The sequence below is a fragment of the Anser anser genome (genome assembly GCF_964211835.1).
Source record: "Anser anser genome assembly, chromosome: 5".
Taxonomy (NCBI): domain Eukaryota; kingdom Metazoa; phylum Chordata; class Aves; order Anseriformes; family Anatidae; genus Anser; species Anser anser.
Window position 1 is genome coordinate 57032759 of NC_139725.1, and position 22149 is coordinate 57054907.

At 39.5% G+C, this 22149-nt stretch overlaps 1 protein-coding gene across 17 annotated transcripts in view; it reads left to right on the plus strand.

Moving 5' to 3' along the window:
• Positions 1 to 22149, plus strand: part of LOC310900140 (uncharacterized protein) — a 222706-nt gene that overhangs the window by 20409 nt on the left and 180148 nt on the right. For 11 of the 17 annotated variants that reach the window (XR_014584848.1, XR_014584850.1, XR_014584851.1 and 8 more), the window contains exon 3: positions 14301 to 14403. The exons of 5 other annotated variants lie outside the window; for them this stretch is intronic. Coding sequence is in view for 6 of the 12 variants with exons in the window: in XM_083837617.1 (XP_083693743.1) it covers positions 14301 to 14403 (103 nt within the window). In the remaining 6 variants the exon portion in view is untranslated. Of the gene's footprint in view, positions 1 to 14300; positions 14404 to 15954; positions 16142 to 22149 lie in introns of those variants that run through there. One more of the 17 variants, XM_083837614.1, reaches the window with a different exon arrangement.

Here is a 22149-nt window from a genome sequence, read left to right on the forward strand (position 1 = left end):
TGTACCATAAAATTAACTCTTTACATTGATTACCACTGTCAAGCTTTGAAAACCATTATTTGAAGGGGGGGGGGGGGAAGGATGGACATGAATAAATGCCTCAAACTGAGGTACAGGTCCTGAAAACAGGCTCATGTAATGAAGACCATTACAGTACAAAATAGTGATCGATGATGTTATATAATGGACAGCAAATATTTACAGCCCAGCTGGAGGCTAGCAACAGCCTCCTTAAGGCATTAGGAAATTATCTTTTATTCTGCTCTTGAAGAATCATTTTAGACAAAATTGCTCAGAGGCAATGACTGCAGTGCTGTGGAAGTAAATGGAGTACATTCAAGCCCATATCTAGGTAACTGAGATGAGCATTGTCATCTCCACATTATTTTAATTTGTGTAGAACTTATAAAATATGCTGGGAGTCCCAAACAAAACTGCAGAGAAAAGCAAGTGTCACATGTGGTGTGGGGAAATGTATGTTGTAGTGAGTGGCATATTACAGGAGGGTAAAGGGAAGTTCTCTGCTGAGCAGTGTCTATAAACCCTGTTAAATGCTGATGTTCTAGCCTTTTAATTAAAACAAGCTGGCACTTATGGCTGTATGTAATCAAGAAATGGAAGATTTTATAACATCTCTTTATCCCTTGATATGTGGTGAGGGAAAATATCAGTCTGCCTTTATCCAGGCACATCATCTGTTAGAGGGCAAAGTTTGTCCACTTTTCCCATGCATGTAGCTTTTCATTGCTTGTGTAGCATCTGTGGACATCTGCATTGCCTGTCTGTATCTGCTTCTGAAGCGAACGTAATCATACGCTGTTAGGTGATGAGCACCAATCTTCTACTGGCCTGTGTATAATAAAACAACTGTGCATGCATTGTAATGGCATATTTAGCTGAGCAGTCTTGTTCCTTTTGTTGGGCTTCTGCTACTGCAGTTGGTTTCAGGATGCTATTAGAGTATACACTAAGCCCACATGAGTCATTCCTGTTCTTAGGCCCTTGTTTCTACTCCCAAGCTTTCTGTTGAGTTGGGATGACAAATTGTGGTCTATGTAGGGTTAGTTACTCTAAATACTCCTGCTCAAGTTCTGTTCTAGACTTGTTTTTCCTCAATTTGTCACTGCGCCATAACTGAGTATCCTCAACAGGCAATGTACTTGGTAAAGGCAAAATTAATGTTCTTTACTATTGGTGTAGGCTCAGGTTAAAATATTTTATAGCATCATGTGCAAGCCACTTAGGCAGAAATTCTTCTGTATTTGTCAGAAAACAAAACAAGCCTTTATAAGGAATGCACTTGAATACAAACTTGTGACTCAGGTGTATTGACTGGCATTTCAGTTGTGTACTGGAAAAAAATCTCTTTAAGGGGAAATTGCAGTATTGATCCTACCTTGTTATTTCTTCTCCATATATAGGCTAACATAGAATTCCAGATGTGCTATAAGTTCAATGCTATGTTTGCATGCCCATAAAAATATGCTGTCAAACCAGTTGACAATGGTTTTGTTAACTGAAGCATTTTATTTCTTGCTTTACGTGCATCTTAACTGCTCTAAGTTCTCTCTGAAGTCTACTTCATGTTCTAGCAAAAGTTTGAAATCACATTGCTGTTCCTATTTAGGAATTCTGTGTAGCTTATGTATCAAGCTCCATTTGAGTTGCATGTGTAGAGGAGATGGATGCTGCAGAAGTGGTTTGTTTGAGTTTGGGATGCCCAGTTTTCCTTGCAAATACTCACTTTACTGTTGTCTCTCTGTAAGGCCAGTGCTTTAGAATGCCTCCATCTTTGAGGGAGTATTGCTTGGTCCTGTGTTAGAGGTCAGTAAGGGCTGAAGTGCATTGCAAGTGCTTAGATGAAGATCCTAATGAGTTTAGTGTATTTGGGCTCTATCCAGCCTTAGGAGTCAATCAGTGAGCATAAACTTTAACAAGATCTTTCAGCCTCTGTCTCTTCTGGAAACATTGCTGGCTATAGACAAGTTACAACTGGATGTTGACAGCAACCCCATCCAGCGTATTTCTTGGTGGAGCATCCCCAAGGGCATGTCTGTTGAGAGCATGCTCAGATTCAAGTCTTCTAGGGACTTGTAAAGCTTTGGGGTGAGATGGCCTTTAAATATGGGTTGCTAGTTTTTAGTCTTACTATGAATCCAGGTATAGTGGACTCAAACAGGCTTTACTGTTGGTGTCCCCCTCTGTTATGCTCCCAGGAACAGTGTTAGGAGGACAGGATTGCTGGTCATTACTAGGGCTTAAAGTCTTGCAAAGAAATCACGTTTCTGCAGAGCAATATGCAATTCTCAGGTAATGAGAATGAACCATTACCGTTTTGTACAACTCAGCTAGAAGTGGCTTGGTTGCTTGTAGAGGTATCCCCTGAAGAAATGTGAGGATTGTTTGTACACTGTAAGGGAGCACACCACATTACAGCTTTTGACCAGCTTTCGATATATGTGAATCCTCTTGCTGGCTCTTGAAGGCCTTCTGCTGAGATCTGTAGTCTGGGAAAATCATGTTTGTTCTGTCAAGTTTTTTTTTTAAATTGGAGGCTTCTTATTTCAGCACACATGCTTCTATTTGGCCTTGAAATTGCACAGTGGCATTTTGCTTTAGGCTTGAATTCTTGTCTGTTTTTATTCCTGCACAAAAACAAGAGAATGTAGTATTAAAATATAGTCAGTTCCTCAGCTGGCATAAATCAGCATAGTTCCGCTGGCTGCCCTAGTTTAAATCCAAAATTCATCAAATATTTGGGTCCCAGCACGAATTAAAGTCAAAAGAGAATCCTTAGGTGCCTAAAACTCAAGTCTAATTTTCCAGTGGAAGGGCATCAGCTGCTACCTTGTGCATTCACAACCTTATATTAGCTGCTTATGGCTCAGTTACTGATGTTGGCTGTGAAGCAGGCACTTGGCTGCTCCTTTGGCCAGTGGAGATGAAATGTTGGCTGCTGGCTCACTTGAAAGAGCACAGCTATAAAATGAGGAAATAATAAAACATGATGATTAGGTTAGGGTCACAAAATATTGTAAATAGGAACATATTGGCATTTCTGCTCTTTTTAAAGCTCTTTGTATGTTGGCTAGCCAGCTTCCTGGATGTCTGTGTTGCCTTAACTCTTTGTCCATCTAAGGGTGATGTATAATGGAAAAAAATAAATGACCTTTTATATATTTTAAGGCCTGAAACAACTTTTTTCTTGAAAATGTTTCCTCCCAGACCTTTCTTATTTTAGCAATGAAGTCTCTTTCCAGCTGTCACCCACAGAAATCTTGGTAGTATAAAACATAGTGCTGTGGAATTGTAATGAAGAGTACTTGTATTAACATATTTAGATCTGTTTTTTTAACCTTCCACAGGGGTAAGTGTGGTAAACAGCATGGTGGCATTTTTAAAGCCTCGAGCCTTCAGAAGATCTTGTGGGCTTCAGCAGGAGTTCAGTTACTAATGACTTTGAATATCAAATTGTGTGAGGACTGAGGGGTCCAGATAGAGATCAAAACTTGGTCTTTAAATAAACAGGTCTTATAAAATAGCAGGATGTTCCTCTGGTTATTAAAACCAGAAAAATCCCTGTCTAGGTACTTAGTCTTGTAACGTGCTTAGTATGTTTGGTGTGTTAGTGAGTGCCTAAGTGCTCCCTCAGCCCAGAAATAAGGTGCAATTTCTGAAGTCACCTCTATCTAGTCCTTAAGTAAGGTTCATTTGCTGTCTTCACTACAAGTAAGGTTCATTTGTTGTCTTCACGACTGCTTCCAGCCGTTCTCCGAACCAGCACGGTGGTTTTGCTCTAGAGTACATGAATAGATGCCTTGTGCAATTCTGTACTGTACAATTTGTTTCTTACATTTATAGCCATATCCAATGGAAAATATATGTTAATAATTGGTTACTATGTAGAGGTTGGCTTGTTTGCTAGTGCTTAAATTTCAGAAGCAAAGCAAGGTAGTTGTGAACTATGTTCCTATAAAGTAACAAGCAAAACCTGTGGCACTCTCGAACAGCAGTTTCTGCTATTACTGAAGTCTGGTGAATGCTGTGCATAATTTAAAATCAAGGCTCCTGGATAAAAAAAGTGAAAATGGCACAAAAAAAGCCAAAAGCAGTAGTCAAGATCTAGCTATGATCACAATGAGTTACAACACCCCAATTTTCTCTGGGTACTTCTGGCTGGTAAGCAGAATCTATAGCTGCCCTAAGCAGTTGTGCAGTAGCTGACTGTACAATGACAAAGACAGTGGGGCCTGTAACAAAGGCAAATCCTTGGCAGCCTGGCCACTGAAGTAGACCCAAGACCCACAAGGGGTTGTCCCCATTAGGGAGCTGGGTACCAGCCTGATAGGGCTCTGAGTGCCTGTGGCAATTGCCAGCAATGAGGCAAGCACCTGCTCTTGTGAACTGTAATAGAAAATGCTGACATCCAAAATCTAAAGCTGCCTGGGGCTGGGTTTTAGCCCTTTTGTTCCATAGCATGGCTGTCAAATACAGGCAGTCTGGTAGTGACAAGGGGCTGTGCCCTGGGCTGAGGGTGAGCGAGGGGCAAGAATAAGTAGAAGTGCAGGTCTGGCCCACTGCACTATACCTGTTTTATGTATATGGGTTTCAAAGGAAGGTTGAGTCAGAGGGCATAGAGCTTTAATCCAGAGTCTTATATGAATTACTTTGCAATATGTGAAAGACTTCAAGCAAAAGCTGGGAAGTATTTTCTACCACAAGCCTCTCTGCAAACAAGCTCATTATCATGGAGTTCACATTCATCCATGTATACTTTTTCCTGAGCTTTTACTAGCTGGTCTTTTGTCATCTTTGAAAAGTTATTTTTTTCTTTTCCTTTTGCTGCTGCATGGAAACACCTGGAGAATTATGAAAGGATACAGGCACTTGTGACGCATCCAGAAACACTTGGCAGGTTTGGCCAGGAAAGCTCAGCTGCCTTGGAGCTTGGTGCACCAGTCAGTACCTATCCAACTGAGCTTGGGGCAGAGGGGTAAAAATCTTTGCGGCTACAGACTGAAGGAACATGCTGCATGAAGCCTCATTAGTCTGTTACTGGGACACAATAGCTTTACAAGCCATGAGATGCTCTTTTGCTGATTCCCAGATTTCCACCTAGGAATGTCCACCTGTATGCAATTCCACCAGGTCTGTGGCCTAACAGATGGTCCTAACTAATGAAGAGAGTCCTTTTAATTAGTCCGTCTAAAGACATTTATTCACACTGGTGGGCGCTCCCAATAAAGTTTCAGTGACTAGGATCTGCGTTGCTGGCTTCCAGCAGTCACCATCTGTTTGGTGGCAGAAACTGGCCACAATATCACTGCTTGCGTTTCCCACTTCAGTGGGCTGGAAACAGGTTTGCGCGGGGGGGAAAGGTCTCCCGGTTACTGCCTACAGCAGTCTGAAAGCTGTGGTATCCCTGCTTCCAGACCTAGGATTACAACAGCTTATCCTGCTATCTCTAACAGCAGTTTCGGAAAACAGCTTTAGAAATCATGCTCATTTCCTCTGGCAGCATTTTTTTTTAATATTTGAGAAAACCTTCAGTGTGTTTGCAAAGGCTCTTTTGGAGGCTGTTGGCCTGTTTCTTAATTGAATATTGAAAACCTCTCCATTTTTAATGACTGTTACAAAATCTAAAATAATTAGAATTAGGGATGTCATGCCAGTGATGCTTATTCTGGGAGTACAGGAGTTTGCGTGCTGAAGAAAGCTTGCTGGCTGCATATTAAAGGGAACCACTTAATGGCAACATTCAATTAAAAATTAGGAGGGATGATAGGGAGTTGGAGCAGTACAATAGAAGATATACAAGGCTTTATCACCCATGACTAGTTTTATTTGTCTTCTGCATACTGACAAACTAATTCAGTTAGGAAGATAATTAAACCAGGGAAAAATTACAAAATTTCTTGGAGAAGAAACAGAGGCTAATGATGAGACAGGAACTGTGAGAATGCAGCATCCTTCAAGATAATTCCAGCTATGAATGTTTACATATTCAACTTAGAGCCCTTCCCTGTATTCCTCCCAGCCTCTCTCCGCTCCCGAACCATTCCCAAGATCTAACTCTGTATTTCTTCAAGCTTTAATTTTCAGGTCTGTGTTTAATGAAACCTTTTTGCAGTTTATTGAACTTCAAGAAGAGAGCGGAACAATTAGGTCTGATAGTATTTAATAAAGACTTAACACTGTGAAAACACCTGACTTGGCAAAGTCAAAAGTCTGAACTGCTGACCTTCCAAGTCAGTGTGTCTGCCATCTTCCTTACTCTTTCTCTCAGATCTAAATAAAGGTATACACCATTTGTCTTGTTTCTGTGCCTTCATTTTAATGTCCTTCAGCTTTTTTGATGTAAAAACGAAGGTGAAGATTCAATGACACTTCTGTAAGATGCATAGCTTCAAAAATCTGTATAACCATGAAATGAGATTTGGCAGTCTTGCCATAGAAGTCAGAGGCAATATCTGGTAGTAGCAGTGGTGCCTGTTTTGTATTAATATATTTGTTTTGATTTTTTTTCACCCCGTCAGGCACCCACATACATGTATTATGACAAAGGAGGCATTGCTGGCAGCATCTTCCAACCATGGGGAGCTTCATGGGGCAAAAACATAAGTGTTTGAGAGCTTAGTAATGAGTGATAGACTGGCTGGTGGGCTGAGTGCAAGTAGAAGCTAGGTGAGAAATGACATGTGAGAGCTGTAAAATGTTTAGGTACATTAATGGAAAATCTCTATTAAACTAGAGAAGAGACCTCTGGTTCAGAAAATAGTAAAAATAAAATGGGAGAACTTAAAATATACAGTAGGATGCTCTTCATGTAGCATCTGCTGCTACCCACCACCTGAGAACTTGCTTGGCTTTGTGTCCTTTGATCTTCTTTGGAATAATCTTGTTCTATACATAAAAAATCTGCTAATGATACTACACTGTACCAAGGATTGGTGTCTGATAGGTGCCAATCTGTATTTATGTATGCCCAGGTAGTTGGAGGTAATGACATCTTAAATGGCTAAAAGCCAAATTCAGCAGAAGGTATGTGCACCTTGGGCTAATGCTCAGAAATGATCTATGGCAACCATGTAAGACTGCCCAAAGATGGTCCTGTGGCTCTTGCATGGAATTAAGATCTTTCAGAGGATATCGTTGTTAATGATTAGGAAGGAGAATGCAAGAATAATTTTGACATGGTCAAAAATACTTTTGGAGGACTGGATTTAAGGTGGAGGTGTTAGGCCTGACAGCTGTCTTCACGTGAGCTTTAGCTAGGAAGAACTGGACTTTCTTTGAGAAGGGCTGTAGAGAAGTCCAGGCTAATGCGGTTGAACATTTTAGCACTCTGTTGTTGAAACCGTAAGGGTTCATGAGACTATGTTCACCTGAATGAAGTATTTTATCTGGAATGCTTTTCCAGCTCAAAATTGAATTTTGGAAGAAAGGAGGTAAAGTGGTGCTGACTCTCTCAGCACAATAGGAAAAACATTAACTTGGGATCTGGGTGATATTTTAAATCTCCAGTTAATTAGGTAGACTGAGGTTTTTCCCATATGAATATCTTTGCAAGACTTATTGTCTACTGAGATAGGCATCTCTCTCTCTCTCTCGTTTTAATAAAAGTATCAAACAATCTTGGTTTTATCTCACTGTGAAACAAACAAACAAAAAAGGCAAAGCTCAGTAAACTTCGTGGCATGGGAAGACTGATTCTTATCCAGTTCTACATCAGGCAGACTAGACAGAATAGTTAATGTTAAGCTGGTGGCTGGATAGTCAACTGAAGTGGAAGGTGTATTTTGTAAAGAGTTTAACTAATTATAACTGAAGGGTAAAAACTGCCAGAGACGTCCATAAGAAAAGAAATGGGATGAAAACGGGTGTGGGAGTGGTAGGTGTTTGCTGAGGAAGCAATGGGTAGAAAATCAGGAAGTTGAGAAACATCTGTGTGAGATGGAACTGAAAGTGAGTTGCAGGTGATGAGTACAGGCAGAACTGGTTTGAGCAAGATCCAATGAAGAGCAGCCTGTGATGGCATGAGGAGAAGATGCTTGTTCTAGATGCTAAAAATGTGCAGCAGAAGACAATAGCTCTGGTTTGAAGACATGGCAGTCCAAAGGCCGTGATAGTGGGAATCTTCTGATAAGCTTTGTTTTAGACCCTTAGGCTTCTGGTGTATCATATAAAATAGAACTTTCTTTTAATTTTATTGTGTGAAAGGCAAAGGAACTAGAAAATTCAGCTGTTGAAGTTGTTAATGTTTTTGCTGTTGTTGCTTCATTTCTGTTGCATTTCTTGGACCATTTGTCCTTGCTGTGATGTCTACTTTATATGAGCATACTTGGTGTTTCTAAATAACCTATGTTGTCTAGAATGCCGAGGCTATTGGTTCAGGTGAAGTTGAGGTTTCCTTTCCTGAGCAGATTTACACAAGATTAAATGAAATGGGAATGTAGTTTAGATCTCTCAAGCATGAAGCTCCCTTTGTGAAATTCCCCATTGAGAAGAGTTTGTTTCTAAGCCATTTAAAACGCAACTCCAGCATTGAAGCAGATTATTGTTTTAATGCTGGTAGTAATTAACAACCCTGTGGAGGATTCTCTTTGTCCAAAGGACAGGTGTAGCAAACAATCCTGATCTTTGCTCATGCTGCCTCTGGTATGTTGGGATGAGTTTGTAGGTTCTTCTCCTAGAGTAAATTGCTTTTGTTACCTATGGCCATAAAACTGGTTTCTACACAACATATGCTTAGAATACCTGGCCAAGTTAATGCTCGTGTTCCATACACTCAGATTTTCTCTGTTGCTCTTGGTAGTTGAGCTTTGAAGATTACAGTGGCTTGGGAAGGTTTTGGTTGAAAGTACCTGCTGTAAGGAAGATCTGAAGAGAAAAAGGAGCATGCAGTGTTCTCAACAGATCTTCAGCAAAGGCACAGCAATGCATGTTTTTTCAGGGGCATGGAGTATCAGGCAAGGATTCAACTCTGTTCATTTAACTGCTTTGAATGGTGGAAGATGTAATTTCTGATGGTCTTATAATAAATGTAAATGCCTTCAACAGGATGTCTTGAGCAGCTGTCAGAGCAATGACTTGTAGTAATGAAGATTTCTGGATTTTTCTTCTGAGATTCACCGAAGTCCTGTCATGCTCAAGTATGCAAGTCTGTGCTTTTGAAAATGCTGCCTCTGGATCAGATAACAGAGATAAATCTTTGTCAGAGAACAAATTCAGAAGATTGACAATGTGTTTTGCTTGACAGAAGAGCAAAATGTATCTTTTCTCATGTGAACTGAAGCTGGATTAAAAATTCAGTTTCCTGGAAGAGCCTAACTTTCATTCTGAGACTGAAAATGAGTGAAAAGGTCATTGTGGGCTTTGTGAAATCTGCCATAAAAAATGTAATTGAAATCCATAACTTAATACGGAATAACATTTCTTGACAGAAATTGCTTGGTCAGAACTTCTCTGAGTAGAGAAGTTCATTGCAGCCTATGTACTCTTATTTTTTTTACTTGGTTTGTTTGTTTAAAGTTTTCCAAATAATTAAATTCCTCTGTGAAGGAGCATAAACTGACAATATAGAACAAAAAGAGAAGAGGAGAGAATCTGAGAAAGGGTTGCTGAGAGCAATGGAAAAGAATTGTAAGCACAACCCAAATTGAAAAATAATTCAAAGATGTATTTTCTTCTTTAGCTGTCTTCATCTGTGTTACCTTTCCATTTTCTTTTTTTGTAAATTGAGTATAATTGTGTCTTTCATTTTCCTGCAGATGTTCTGCACAGCAAGACAGGCTTGTTGGGTCTGTTGCATTCTGCCCACAGAACATTGCTAATATGCAGCTGTGCACAAACAGCTGGGCAGTCTGGTTGAAAGCATTTTGAACGTGAGCATGTGAATCCCTTTTCCTAGCTGCGCCTGGCATAGATGTGTGGTGCATTCCATGGGCCACCACTTCTGTGGCATGAGCAATGGAGGAATTTGTCTTCTTGTTTCTGCTTTACGTTTTTGTTTGCTAATTTTTTTCTCCTCCCCAGACTCTTTGAGTAAGTCTGGAGTGCACATGAGCTTTTATTTTTGGGATGGAGGAGTAGGGGGAGAAACAGAAGCTTCTTGTTCTCTGCACAGGCATTGAGTACTCTCTGACCAGCACGTACAGCCTCACACACTTGATGGTGTGCTAAAACCTTGATGCGATACACTAGAAACTAAATATGTCCACCTTATTATAGAAATGCATCATGTGCCTTACTTGCTTTTTATGCTGCCTTCTTTAAATATCCCCTTATACTCTTCAGCTATTCCTCAGCCTCTCCCAATTTCACCTCTTCCCATTCTTAGTGTTATTTAAGACTTCATAAGCATCAGAAGCTTCTAGTGTTGTTTGTTTGTCATTCCAAGCAGTTCAATATTGTGTATCCCATGGTACTGTTTACTGAAACCTGCAGTAGATCTATGTGTCTTAAACCTGTTTAATGGATTTTATTTGTATGTTAGATCCAGAATCTGGGGGCTTGGTTGCATGGAGCACTTGGTGAAGACCATCCTTTCTCGAGCTGCTCTATAAGAGTTATCAGCTTTGTTTTGTGGGACATCTTGGCTTAAGTTAAGCACACTTATGCTTCTTCAGGATCTGGCAATAGATATGCCAGCGGCTTTTTTCTGGTCTTGTGAAAAGCATTTGGAATCTTTCTGCTTATCTTGACTGGACATGTCCTAGAGAGATCATGTGTGTTTTCTTCTTCTAGTAGGATTTGATCCAGCTGCTACCAAGTTTGGGGGAAAGTTTCCTGTTGACTGGGGGAAGTGTGCCCCTCACTGGAGTAGGGTGTTTTTTGTTGGTTTCTTTTTTTTTTTAATCCAGTTGCCCACTGTATTTTAGTTTAATGCTATGCTATTGTATAACTACTCATTTCCAGTTTGTTTGAGGTGGTTGTGGCTAATGAGAATTCTGAGGTTAGATTCCTGACAATATTTCAGCATGGTATAACATCTGCTTTTTCTGTCTTTTTTTCTCATCTGTTTCCAGGTCTTTAATAATCTCCTAATTATGCAGTTTATAGTTGTACTGGCTTGTGTGCTGGTAGGGAAACGTAGTGACTGAAAATCAGAAACCTTTAAAGGTTTCTTTAAAGCACCTTTGAAGGTTTCTGGTTTTCCTTGCTATTGTAGGGGTGCAAAACCATAAATGGTTAAAGCCACTGGCTTCCTGTTTAATTCATTACACCCTGAGCTCTAAAATGGCTAATAATCTAATTAGGTAGGCAAAGAAAGAGTTGCCTTTAGCAAGGTCTGCTAGTACACCCATGCAGGAGAGCAGAAGACAATATGCTTACTCTGCTTATGGTTTTATTTGGCCAGGTGTGAGCCAGATGTGAACGAGTATGACTGTCTAGGATGGTGTGCTAGTAAGCCCTTTTTCTTGACTGCTGCCAGCTTATTTTGGCTGGACACAGACTGGAGGCTATGGGAGCAGAAGACACGCAGGCTTGCTTAGCTGTAGTCAAGAAAAGGAGCTTTCTTACTGATGGAGACACCAAGTAAGCTTTGTTGAGGGGATAATATGTGAAATGCAGCAGGCTATGACTAGCAGCAGGGACTGCTATATATGAGGTACATCTTGGGCTTCCCTAGGGCTTTGCATATTAACCTTTGGTTTGCCCTGTTTCCACACATGTTCTTAGCAGTAATTACTCTTTCTGCTGGGTTCTAAGATCCGAGGACTGTATCAAAGGCTCTGAGAGAACTTTATTCTATTTTACTCCCTTCTCCGGATATATTCTGTAGCGCTCTGCACCTTAGAAGTCCTTGTCCATTGCTGTCCCCTGGGTAAAAACAGCAAGGAGTTTATGTGAATGGGACAACTTCCTACTTTGTTCTTCTAATTACTCCCATTTATTTGGTTATGCACTGGGCGATGTTAGAGGCTTGTACAATAAATGTCTTCCTTCAATGCACAGGAAGATATTGTCGGTTGAGAATTTTGAATATTTCAAATATGAGAAATGCAGCCTCAAAAGCCAGTTTAGTCTTGCCTTAAATGATCAACATAGGTAACTGGAAATGAAATTTCCTTCTTAGAATTCAGACCTGTGCTTGGCACAGTTTGATGCTTGTCTGTCCTCTAATATCGCTGTTAATTTACTGTGTTGGTACTCAACTTGTGAAGTGATTGTTTTAATGAGCCAGAAGCATTTGGAGTCATGGAAAGGAAAAAAGATTGCTCACTTCCCTGTGATTTGGAGCTTAGTTTTATCTGCAAGAGCTGCACTGTTGGTGGCTACTTGGGTTTTCACCTAATATGAAAAAACACAGGCGAGATAGATATGCAGTCTGTGTTTAGTAAACACAGATTTCCTGTGTTTACTAAAAAGACCAGGAAATTTAAGAGATGAATGGGTATTTTGTTGTTTCTGTCAAGAAAATACTTCTTGTGCAATTACAATAGTTTTTTTCATGCTAAGAAAATAAAGTACTGTCAGCCCAACATTTATGGAATTTCTTGGCTGTAGGAGAAACTTTAACATCAACAACTACAGGCGTTGTTTTTTTTTAGTGTTAAGGCTGACTCTCCATAGCTAGCTCAGCTGACTCTCAGAAGGGTGGCAACCACGGTTCGTTGTGCAATCTTACTTAATCGCTGTTTCCAACTAGAACCTACAATCAAACCCCAAAAAGCTGTGTTTTGGATCCAGAAGTTTGAATCAACACTCAGTCCTTTCCTCCTAAATCAGGGAATGGAGGGTTGGCACTAATGTGAAGTTGCAATTCATAGCTAATTTAATGCTTGTTGTTCCTCAACAGTTGGATATCAGTTACACTGGAATTTTATGTGGAAAGGCTCTAGAGAGGCCCTTATGTGTTAGTAAGGTTATTTTTTGGCAGATGTTTAGAGTAAGATGAGCTTTATCTAGTTAAAGCAATTTGATTGTTGCAGTCTAGTAACTTGCTTGAGATTCTGTTGTAGGACAAAATGCTAGGGACTACTCTGGACTCCTGCGCCTTTTTAGGCAAAAACACTTTAAAAAGTTGTAGAAGCGTGTCTTTTTGTTTTATTAATGGAGTAGGGTTTAATCCTGCTTGACCTGTGAAAATCTGAAGATGGTCTTACATGTGTTAGTAACATCCAGATTGGATTAGTGTAATTCTTTGTTTGTAGTTCTGCCAGCATCATCATTCAGAAATTACCGCTTCAAAACACAGTAACGAGAACAATCTCTGGCGCTGCAGAAATCAGCAAGCTAAACAATCCAGACGTCTCTCTTCAGAGGCTCCCAGCTATAACAAAATTGGCTGGAACATCTGTTTTCTGTCTTAAACTCTTTAATGATTAGGTTCCTAATTGTTTGACTGGGTGTCTTGTGTAAGCACAGACCCAGCCATTTTTGAGCTAATGCTGGACTTCTGGCACTAAACAGCAATACTGAATAGATACAATACAATCAATTTATATGAAGTGCTTTTTCAGTAATGCCTCCTTTGCTGTGAAATTTTGTGTAAGAGTTTTTGTTAAATTGGTTTCTTGCTGGTTGGAACTAGTATAGCTCTTGAGCTAAATGGTAATGTTGCAGAGTCTGGGATTTCTGTTTTACAGTGTTAGAGTCCTGCTTTGGAATATCTTCTAGAGATATGTGATATCTATGGACTCAGTCATAGAGGGCATGGTTTGGCGTTCCTTACAGAGCTCATGAAGACTAAAGAGAATATTTCTGTTCTGTTCATTGCTTTGTACTTCTGCAAAGAACGAAAGCAAATCTCTAACTTTAACCACATGCTTCACTAGAGCATAAGAAAATGTTCAAATGCTTTCCTGCGTACTTTCTGGAATTAGGTTGTATTGAAGCTTTTATGCTCTTCCAAGTCAAATGGGATTTCTGCATATTGTTTTGTGTGGTTCCCTCCTAACAGGAGCTTGGTCCTGAGGAATGTTTTCTGAACATTCTCACATTCATTGCATCTTTGCAGGTTAGCGCCGAGTCTAAAAGGTTCATTTTCTGAATGTAAAATCAGCTGCCAAGGAAAAATTAATGGCATGTGCCTGTGTTTTCCATATCAGTTCCACCCCTACAAACTGACTTTTTCTCCTTGGCTGTCTTTTCGAACAACTGATGTCAGAGGGTAGATGAAAAGTGAGCTTATGGAAAAGTTAATTTAGTCTCAATGTACCCTCACTATTCCCATTGTCAGTATCATTGCACATGACATACAATAAAACAGGTCTGCAGAAGTTTTTAACTTTTTCAGATTTAAAGTCATGGGTGGCTGTTCTGAGCAATGACAATGTTGCCCCTTTTGCTTTTAGACAAGAGGCAACAGAGATTGACAACACTGGGAGTTTCTGCCAAGCTATTTATTCCCTCTCACGTGCGGTTAATCGAGCCACCGTTATGGCAGCAGTTACCAATGTAAGTACACTCCTACTTTCCAATTTCCAACACATTATCGCAGCAGTGAAACCGGAGGAGTGTGAGTTCTGCTGTCTGCTGCTACTTTTGATGTTACTTCTGTGAGATTTTTTTGACACAACTACCAAATACTCCTCCTTTGTGGATTAATCTTCTGTCACCCAGTTTAATCTCATTCATAGATTAGTGCTTAAGTCTTTTCTGTAACTCATGTGGATCAGAAAAGTGATTTTGTTAAATGTATTTTTTTTAAATAGTACTGATGTTCTAAAGTGGTTTTCACAGAAAGACAAATTGGAAATTTGAGTGGTGGAGGAGATGCAAACAAATTTCATCAGCAAAATAATTTACTGATGCCATTCATCCAGTAACATCGTGCTTTTAATTCAGTGTGCTAAAATGCTGTGTAGAAAAGCTAAGAATTTCTGTAGGAGGTTTATCTATAACTTCTGCTTATGGAAGAAGCTTCCTCAAAAGGCTTGAAGTGTGTTGCCTTTACACGTGTTTGGAAATTTAAAATGAAGTATTCTATAATTGGAAAGTGTAAATGCATCCAAACAGAAGCTTGAACACAGAATAGACTAACTTCAGTGATACTTCCCTTGGTTTAGTTTTTGCGAGAACTGGACAGTGTGTGAACCATATCAAAATGCCCTCATATTTAGGAGAAACAAAGTTTAGAAATGCAATAATTTCAATTTCAGGGAAGGGACTAGAGCCTAATCATCCTCATGAGTTACTATGGAGTAACAGGTGCCTCAGCTAATTTATAGTAGTCTTCATATTTATGTGTATGGCTTATCTTAGATAACTTGAATTTGTATAGCCCAAAGGCTGAAATCATAGATATTTCTAATAGCTCATAGTTTGCCATTTGGGGAAGGTTGGAGACAGATGGAAACAGGTTACTGAACATACAACAGGTCACAATAACTACTTGTATGCATGTCTCAGGACTGAAGGAAGCATGAACTAATTTAACTAAAGCAAATGCTACTGGATTAGCTTTTGCTTGCTACAAGAAGTTCGTCCAAAGCACCATTTCCAAAGTAAACTCTGCACTTGACATCTGGTCTTGCACCCAACATTGGTGCCTGTGTGGCATGTCTGGGTTGCTTACATTTACATGACAGTGAAGGTGCTATATGCATCTCTGGATCCAGTGCACGACACGCTGATGAATAGATGAGATGCAAGAAATCAAGGCTTAAGACGATTGTACAAAATCTTCCCTGAGAGGGGAACTTGCTGAAGCACAAAACTGAGATAGATTTCCTGTGGTGGTACAGTATCATTCTGTCTCCCAGTGCAGTGAAGTACTGTAAATAAGCTACTGTAAAGAGCAGAAAAGAGAGGTTAGAAAAAACGTGTGGCTGTGTATGAATGGGGCTTCCTTGCACATCTTAAGCTCTTTATTTTGTGGCTGATTTTCTTTAAACATGTGATACGTGTTTGCTAGCCTTTATTTAAAATTCTATTCCCCTAAATGATGTTAAAATGTGGCAACAATTCAGTTGGGAAATGTACAGTACAATTTCTTTCCTTTTACAGGTTGAGAGGTCCTTATCTAATGTTTCTAACAGTTTGTCTGCTAGGTTCTTACTCACTCAGACCGTGCTTTTTATTTCAAGAGAAATTGCAACAGATTTAATGAAGGGAACATTTTGAAACCAATTTTCAGTGTTCTTTTCCTAACGGGATTAAACTGCTAATGTAAATGTTCACAATAAAGCAATACTTGCACATATGATGAAACTCGAGAGCCAATCATCCTCTGGTATTCACACACTTGGAAGTGAGTTGATTGAAATTTGTGCACCCTTCATGTGCCCCTGCCTTTTCTCTCAATTTGTCACACTACTGAGAGCATGGAATAGAAATTCCATTGGATTTTAACTGATTTAGCCCCTGCAGTTAGGTTACAGTGAACCTTAATTTGGGTGTCAAGGTGGGGTTTGCATCAAGGTACAAATTCAAAAGATATGTTATCATGGTATTGGGTTCTAGAAACACCCATGCGTTTCTATGAATGATGGAGAAAGGGGGTGATTTCTTCCTTTGGTTGTGGAGTATAGACACCATAAACTTTCTTCCCATTAGAAGTATGAATTTGTCAATATAAGGGAACAAAAAAACCATACTCCTGGCTAGAGACAGACCACACATTTGTAGTATCTTTTACACGGGAGAAAAGGTCTTTTTTTTTTTTTTTTCAGAACTAAAATGTTCTGACCAAAATACTAAATGTAGTGCTGTATTTTGAGCTTCTTGCTTTTTGTGCTAAGAAGTTGTCCCACATCAGCTGCTCTCGTGTATGACAGGGAATGGTAAGGAGGCTTGTTAGTCTTCAACAGCCTATCGTTTTTGAATGAATGAACATTTTAAGGGGTGTGATATCTAGCTAACCAATCAGGAAAAGTCTATAATTTTGAGACTTGGAATACAAAACTGACTCTGGCAAGCATCTATACTGAAAGATGGGAATGGATTTCTCAAGGGATTTGCATTGTGTCCCATAAACCAGAGGTGGTATAGGGAGCAGTTGATGATGAAAAGGCTGGTGGAAGTTATAGACCCCTAGGGCAGTTCACAAAAATTATCTGGGAAATGTTTGTACAGACAAGAGAAGCACCAAGGAGAAGGCTTGGAGATTGATCACGAGGGATTTGAATCACTCCAATATTGATTGGAATAATAACCATGCAAAATCCAAGGAAGTCAGGCTTTTAGAGCTACTCTAGTGTAGCACTGCCTTTATAATGCAATTTGTTGAATGGTCAATATAGCCAGAGGATATTTTGGACCTAATCCTTGGAAATGAATCAAGTGCTTTATGATTTAATAAGGTTGGAAAATAGGCACTGCTTGTATTTGAGTAAAACCTTCTAGTGCTATCATCCAATTTGAAATACTTGTTAAGAGAGAGCACTAGATGAAGCAACATGAAAGTGACTTTGAGAGACTGTAAAATGCCCTGAGGTATTTTGATTAGAACTCATCAGTTTACAGCAAAGAGTGGGACGGCAGCTGGGGGGCTTGCAGCTGACATTCATCCCAGTTGTACTGAGCGAGTGTGTGGGCAAAAGGGCACCAGATACTGTTGTGGGATCACGGCTCACAGCAGGATGTAAGCAACAAGTGAGCAGCTTTCAACGTACAGCTGACTGTATAAACGAATCCCTTTTAAAGACAATAAGAGTAAATACGAATACTGAACCTAAGGAGCCATGCTATACATTCTAACCTGAGGTCAAGGGTTTTCCAAATATACTGACAGGGCTGTGTAGGTATGTAGAGGGCTGATTCCCTGGGGAGCTGGGGACAGAGCTGAAGATGGAGAATGAAGAAACACTTCATGTTTTTTATTTGAAAAGGCCAAAAAACTTATTTGTTTTTGTCTTTGGAGAGAAAGAAGAGAAGAAACGTGGATCTGACCAGTAGAGTGGTGAATTTGTTTGCTTAAATGTGATGGGGCAAATTTAGACAAGTATACAGGCCACATAGCAGGGGACGTGCTGATCAAATATTGATATTCAAATATATGATATTCTTCTGAGTTGAGGAGAGGGGAGGAGAAACCTTTTCAGCATTAAAGGAAGAAAGGGCAACAGATGAAGCCCTTTAGCTGAGCTAGGTTAGTATGTTTGTCTTTTCTACAGCTTGAGAAGCAACACAAAATCCATTGAATTTTAATATCATACAGAAACTGATTTTGTGTCCCTTGAGTGAGCAAGGAGCAGGGCATATTGCACCACTTGAATGCTTTTCCCCTGTTCTAAGGAATGACACCCTAGGAAACTTCCTGAGCCTTTGTCTGTGCAGGCTAATGAGCCTGTGTGTACCTCTGTGTCTGTAGGGGAAAAGGTTTGACTAGTCTTTCTGCTTTTCTCTTGAGTAATTCAGGAAAGAAAAAAGCACATGATCCTGCTTATTCCTATGTTTGCAGACACATGGCCAAAGCAGCCTTGGGCTGGTGTAAGAGGATTTGTAATCCTTTGTGTGAATGTATAGCACGTGGTAACTGCCAGAGATCACCTCGTTTAACATGGACTGTGTAGTAAGTGGAGAGATACTGCGAGCTGCAGTGAGGGGGAAGGAGGACCACCCTGCAATGCACTGACTTGCAGGCAGTCTGAAAATGAGTTTAGATTCATCTAGCTAGTTTTTAGACTTTAATAAACCTGGGAAGTTCCATGGATGTTATGGCTTACTCTATGAAAACTAATCTGACTGTAAAATATTTGAAGAAAGGACACTTTCTTTCTAATGTCAAGAAATGTTCCAATGTCAAGCTCGCCTTGCTCATTTAATACAATTAAAACAGACAGGATTGCTGGTCAGGTAAAATCCTGCTTATGTTAGCTGTCAATAGAGTAAATCAAAACAACCCCAGAAGAGTTGTTTGACATGCTCAATACAAAACAACATTTTGGTAGCAATGCGAGAAAGCTTACTGGTTTTACCAGTACCAGCCTCTCTGAAGGCACCTGTTACATACGCACACTTCTCTAGTCAACAGGCATGAGTACATGGAGGGGAGCATTTTGAAATTTTAAGCTTAAAATGCTTTTGCTTCAGGTAGGAAGATAATGCTCCCCATCTCCTCCCTACCACTTCTGAAACTTATAAGAGCCTTTCCAGTTCAGCATCCCTTGGAACCTCTCTAATTTTCTTGCACTAACCCTTTAAACTTTATGTACACTGTAGGGAAATGCTATCTTTTATTTGTTGAACATAAAAGGCTGGTTACATAAAGGATATTTTTCCATCAGATCTCATGACTGCTACCTGATTTTTATCTTAGGCTAGTGGAAAAATGTGCTTTCTTGGGCAATGGAGCAAAGTAGGGAGTACGTATTGAAGGGAGCAGTCATGCTGTACTGACCAAGAATAGTATTTGGTGGGCCAGCTGTAGAATCTCCCTGAGGCCAACAGCTTGGTTTATGACTGTAAAATAAAATAACAGGCAAATGGATACTGGCATCAACCTGCGGAACCCCAGAATATAGCTAAAGAAGTGATTACTCCTATACCAAGTACAATTTACCTGTTTTTGTGTGTTATCTTCAAATTGGGTCACATTTTGCTGGGGAAAGATGCAATGATTTTTGAGAGGATGAAAAAAGAGTAATCAGCATGATACCCGGTCTTGACTCTCTTTTGAGGGTAGACTCACTAAGAATTTGGTTTATTTTTATTAACTGTACCAGGAAATTGTGTTTTTAAACATGTCTTGTTGCATAGTTTATTTGCTGTAATTTGCTGTTTAAATGACAGCTAACACATAGTTTGATATTATTCAGGCAGGTCTTTATTTACGGTTACAAAAAAGCAAGCTGTACTGAGGTAATTTAAAAGATGCCGCAGGAAACTGAAGCGTGTAGAGACCTCACGCATGTCTTAATAATGACTAATCGTGGGCCACTGAAGAAAAGCTCAGGTTCTGCAAGTGTTTTGACAGTGCCCTATGCTTATGCCAAGCCCTGTCAGCCTCAGCTGTATCAGAGCGCAGCAGTCCAGTAATGTGCTTACAGCGGCAAGGTGCATATACGCAGAGAATAATGGATATGTCAGGCTGGAAAGGGCTTCCAGAGGAAGCTGAGCCCAATGCTCTGCACTGACACAGGATGGATCTCTTCCACAGCAGTTAAAAAAAAAAAACAAAACAAAAACACACACAAAAAAAAAACCTTCAGGGACCTGTAGGGACAACACAGGAGACTGCATGACCTCTATGGGCAGCCCTGTTCTAATGCACAGCAACTTTACTGGTTGAAAGTTTTTCCTGTACCTCAGACTGAATCTTTTAGATGCAATTAAGCTGATTCTTCTTTTTTACGCTAGTAAATACATTTTAATGGAATAATTGACCCTCTTTTCCTTAATGTATTTTTTCCTGGAAGGCTTGAGAAGAGGGTTGGGTTTGGTTAAAGCACATAGATGTCAAAGAAAAGCAGTGAAAGTAGCTTAGTGACTGCAATTCTTGTTCATTTCATACTTGAAAATAGCTGTTTTGTCATGGTATTCTTTATGCTAGTCGTCAATTTCACTAATGGAGCAAAGTAAAGTGGTCGGCTTGCACACAATTTTGTAATTACATATGGGAATATTATGTTGACAAACAAGAACTTATTGCTCTGCCAGCATTGTGAAGTACCATCTAGTCTTCACAGCGATGCATTTATAAAGTATGCTGTATTTTCACAGCATTTCATTTTTGCATGACTAATTGCATATTAAAAGTTACAATGGCAATTTGTTTCTCTTGAAAGATGCTGCCCACATCTCTCACCTCATATTGATTCATCTGGAGATGGTTAATGAAAGGAGACCATTTGAGACACAGTTTCATACCAAAGATCATCTTCAGGATTGGTGGTAGGAATATAGATAATTGCAAGACTTGTGTTTTCTTTTTTTTTAAAAAAAACAAGAAAACAAAAAAACAACGAAAAAAACAACCCTGTTTTGCTAAAAGGGAATGTGATAAACACACTTCTGACTCTGGCTTCTTCCAGTGCAGCTCTTTTCAGACAAAAACTTTTGTCAGTACAGCTATGTTGATTCTTTTGTCAGGGTCTAATGAGTAATAATATCTAAAACACTGGTTCACAGCACCTGAGAACAATGGTCCATGGCAAGGACCATCTGTAGGTGCCTTATTCCACATACTGTTTTCCTAAATATCTGCCAGGAAGATAGCACACATGTAGTTTTTATCCTGCCCCAGGCATTGCCACTGTAAGCTATTTTGCTCTTTTTAGCATTAACTAATTGCTTATGCTCAAGCTTTCCTAACTGCCAGATACTCACTTGAATGGGAATCATGTTAACAGGAACCACATAATTTTCTTACAATTGAATGACTGAAAAATAGTAACCTGAACTCATGATGGATAGTATATAATCAAAATTGTATTTCTGGAGTTTTCAGAGAATCTAGCCTAATAAATCAGCTATTCAGAGTTTCAAGACTGTTTTCCTTAATAGTAGTTGGCCACCTGAGCCCTTGCAAATGTCTTGATGATAGTCTCACCAAGAGCACTAAATGTTTTGTAACTGCACGCGCATCTTTCTGAATGATTCTTCTCTCTCTCTTTTTTTCCTCTTTGGTTAGGTTCTGACCTTTGTTTTTGGTATATTTTTCCCGTTACAAGCATGAAACTTTTTTTTATTTGATTTGCAACAGTAATATGTGGTTGACTGGACCTGCTGCTTTATTACTGTAGAAATGACTCTCAGAAACCTGTATGAGAATATACAAGCTAAGAAGCACTATTTTCATGCAAATACAGACAAGATTAAAACCCTCTAATAGCATCGTATGAGTTAGTGTTAGTTTTATTGTCTGTTTAATCACAATCGAAAGAGGATTTGCACACCTAATTTGTTGTCAAGGACTCTAGTTGAAAAGTCTAAGCCATAAATATAAATATATATATATATACTTATATATATTTGGCTGGACACAGCAGGAATGATTTCTAAGTGATCCACTGAAGAAGCACATAGTGTATTAAGATGTGATGTAGCAGGAAGCTTGACAGCCAGGAAATAAGAGTACGTAGGACTCACCACGAAGGGTAAGAAAGATAGAAAGCATGGATGACAAAAGAAGGCTGAAGAATTCTTTCATATTTAATTTCAGAACCAAACTGAGATGAACTTTTAACATGTCAGGGTGTGCTTTGTTAGACTTTCTGGTTGGGGCAAGGCACGTAGTGAAGTGAAATCATGTAAGAACTC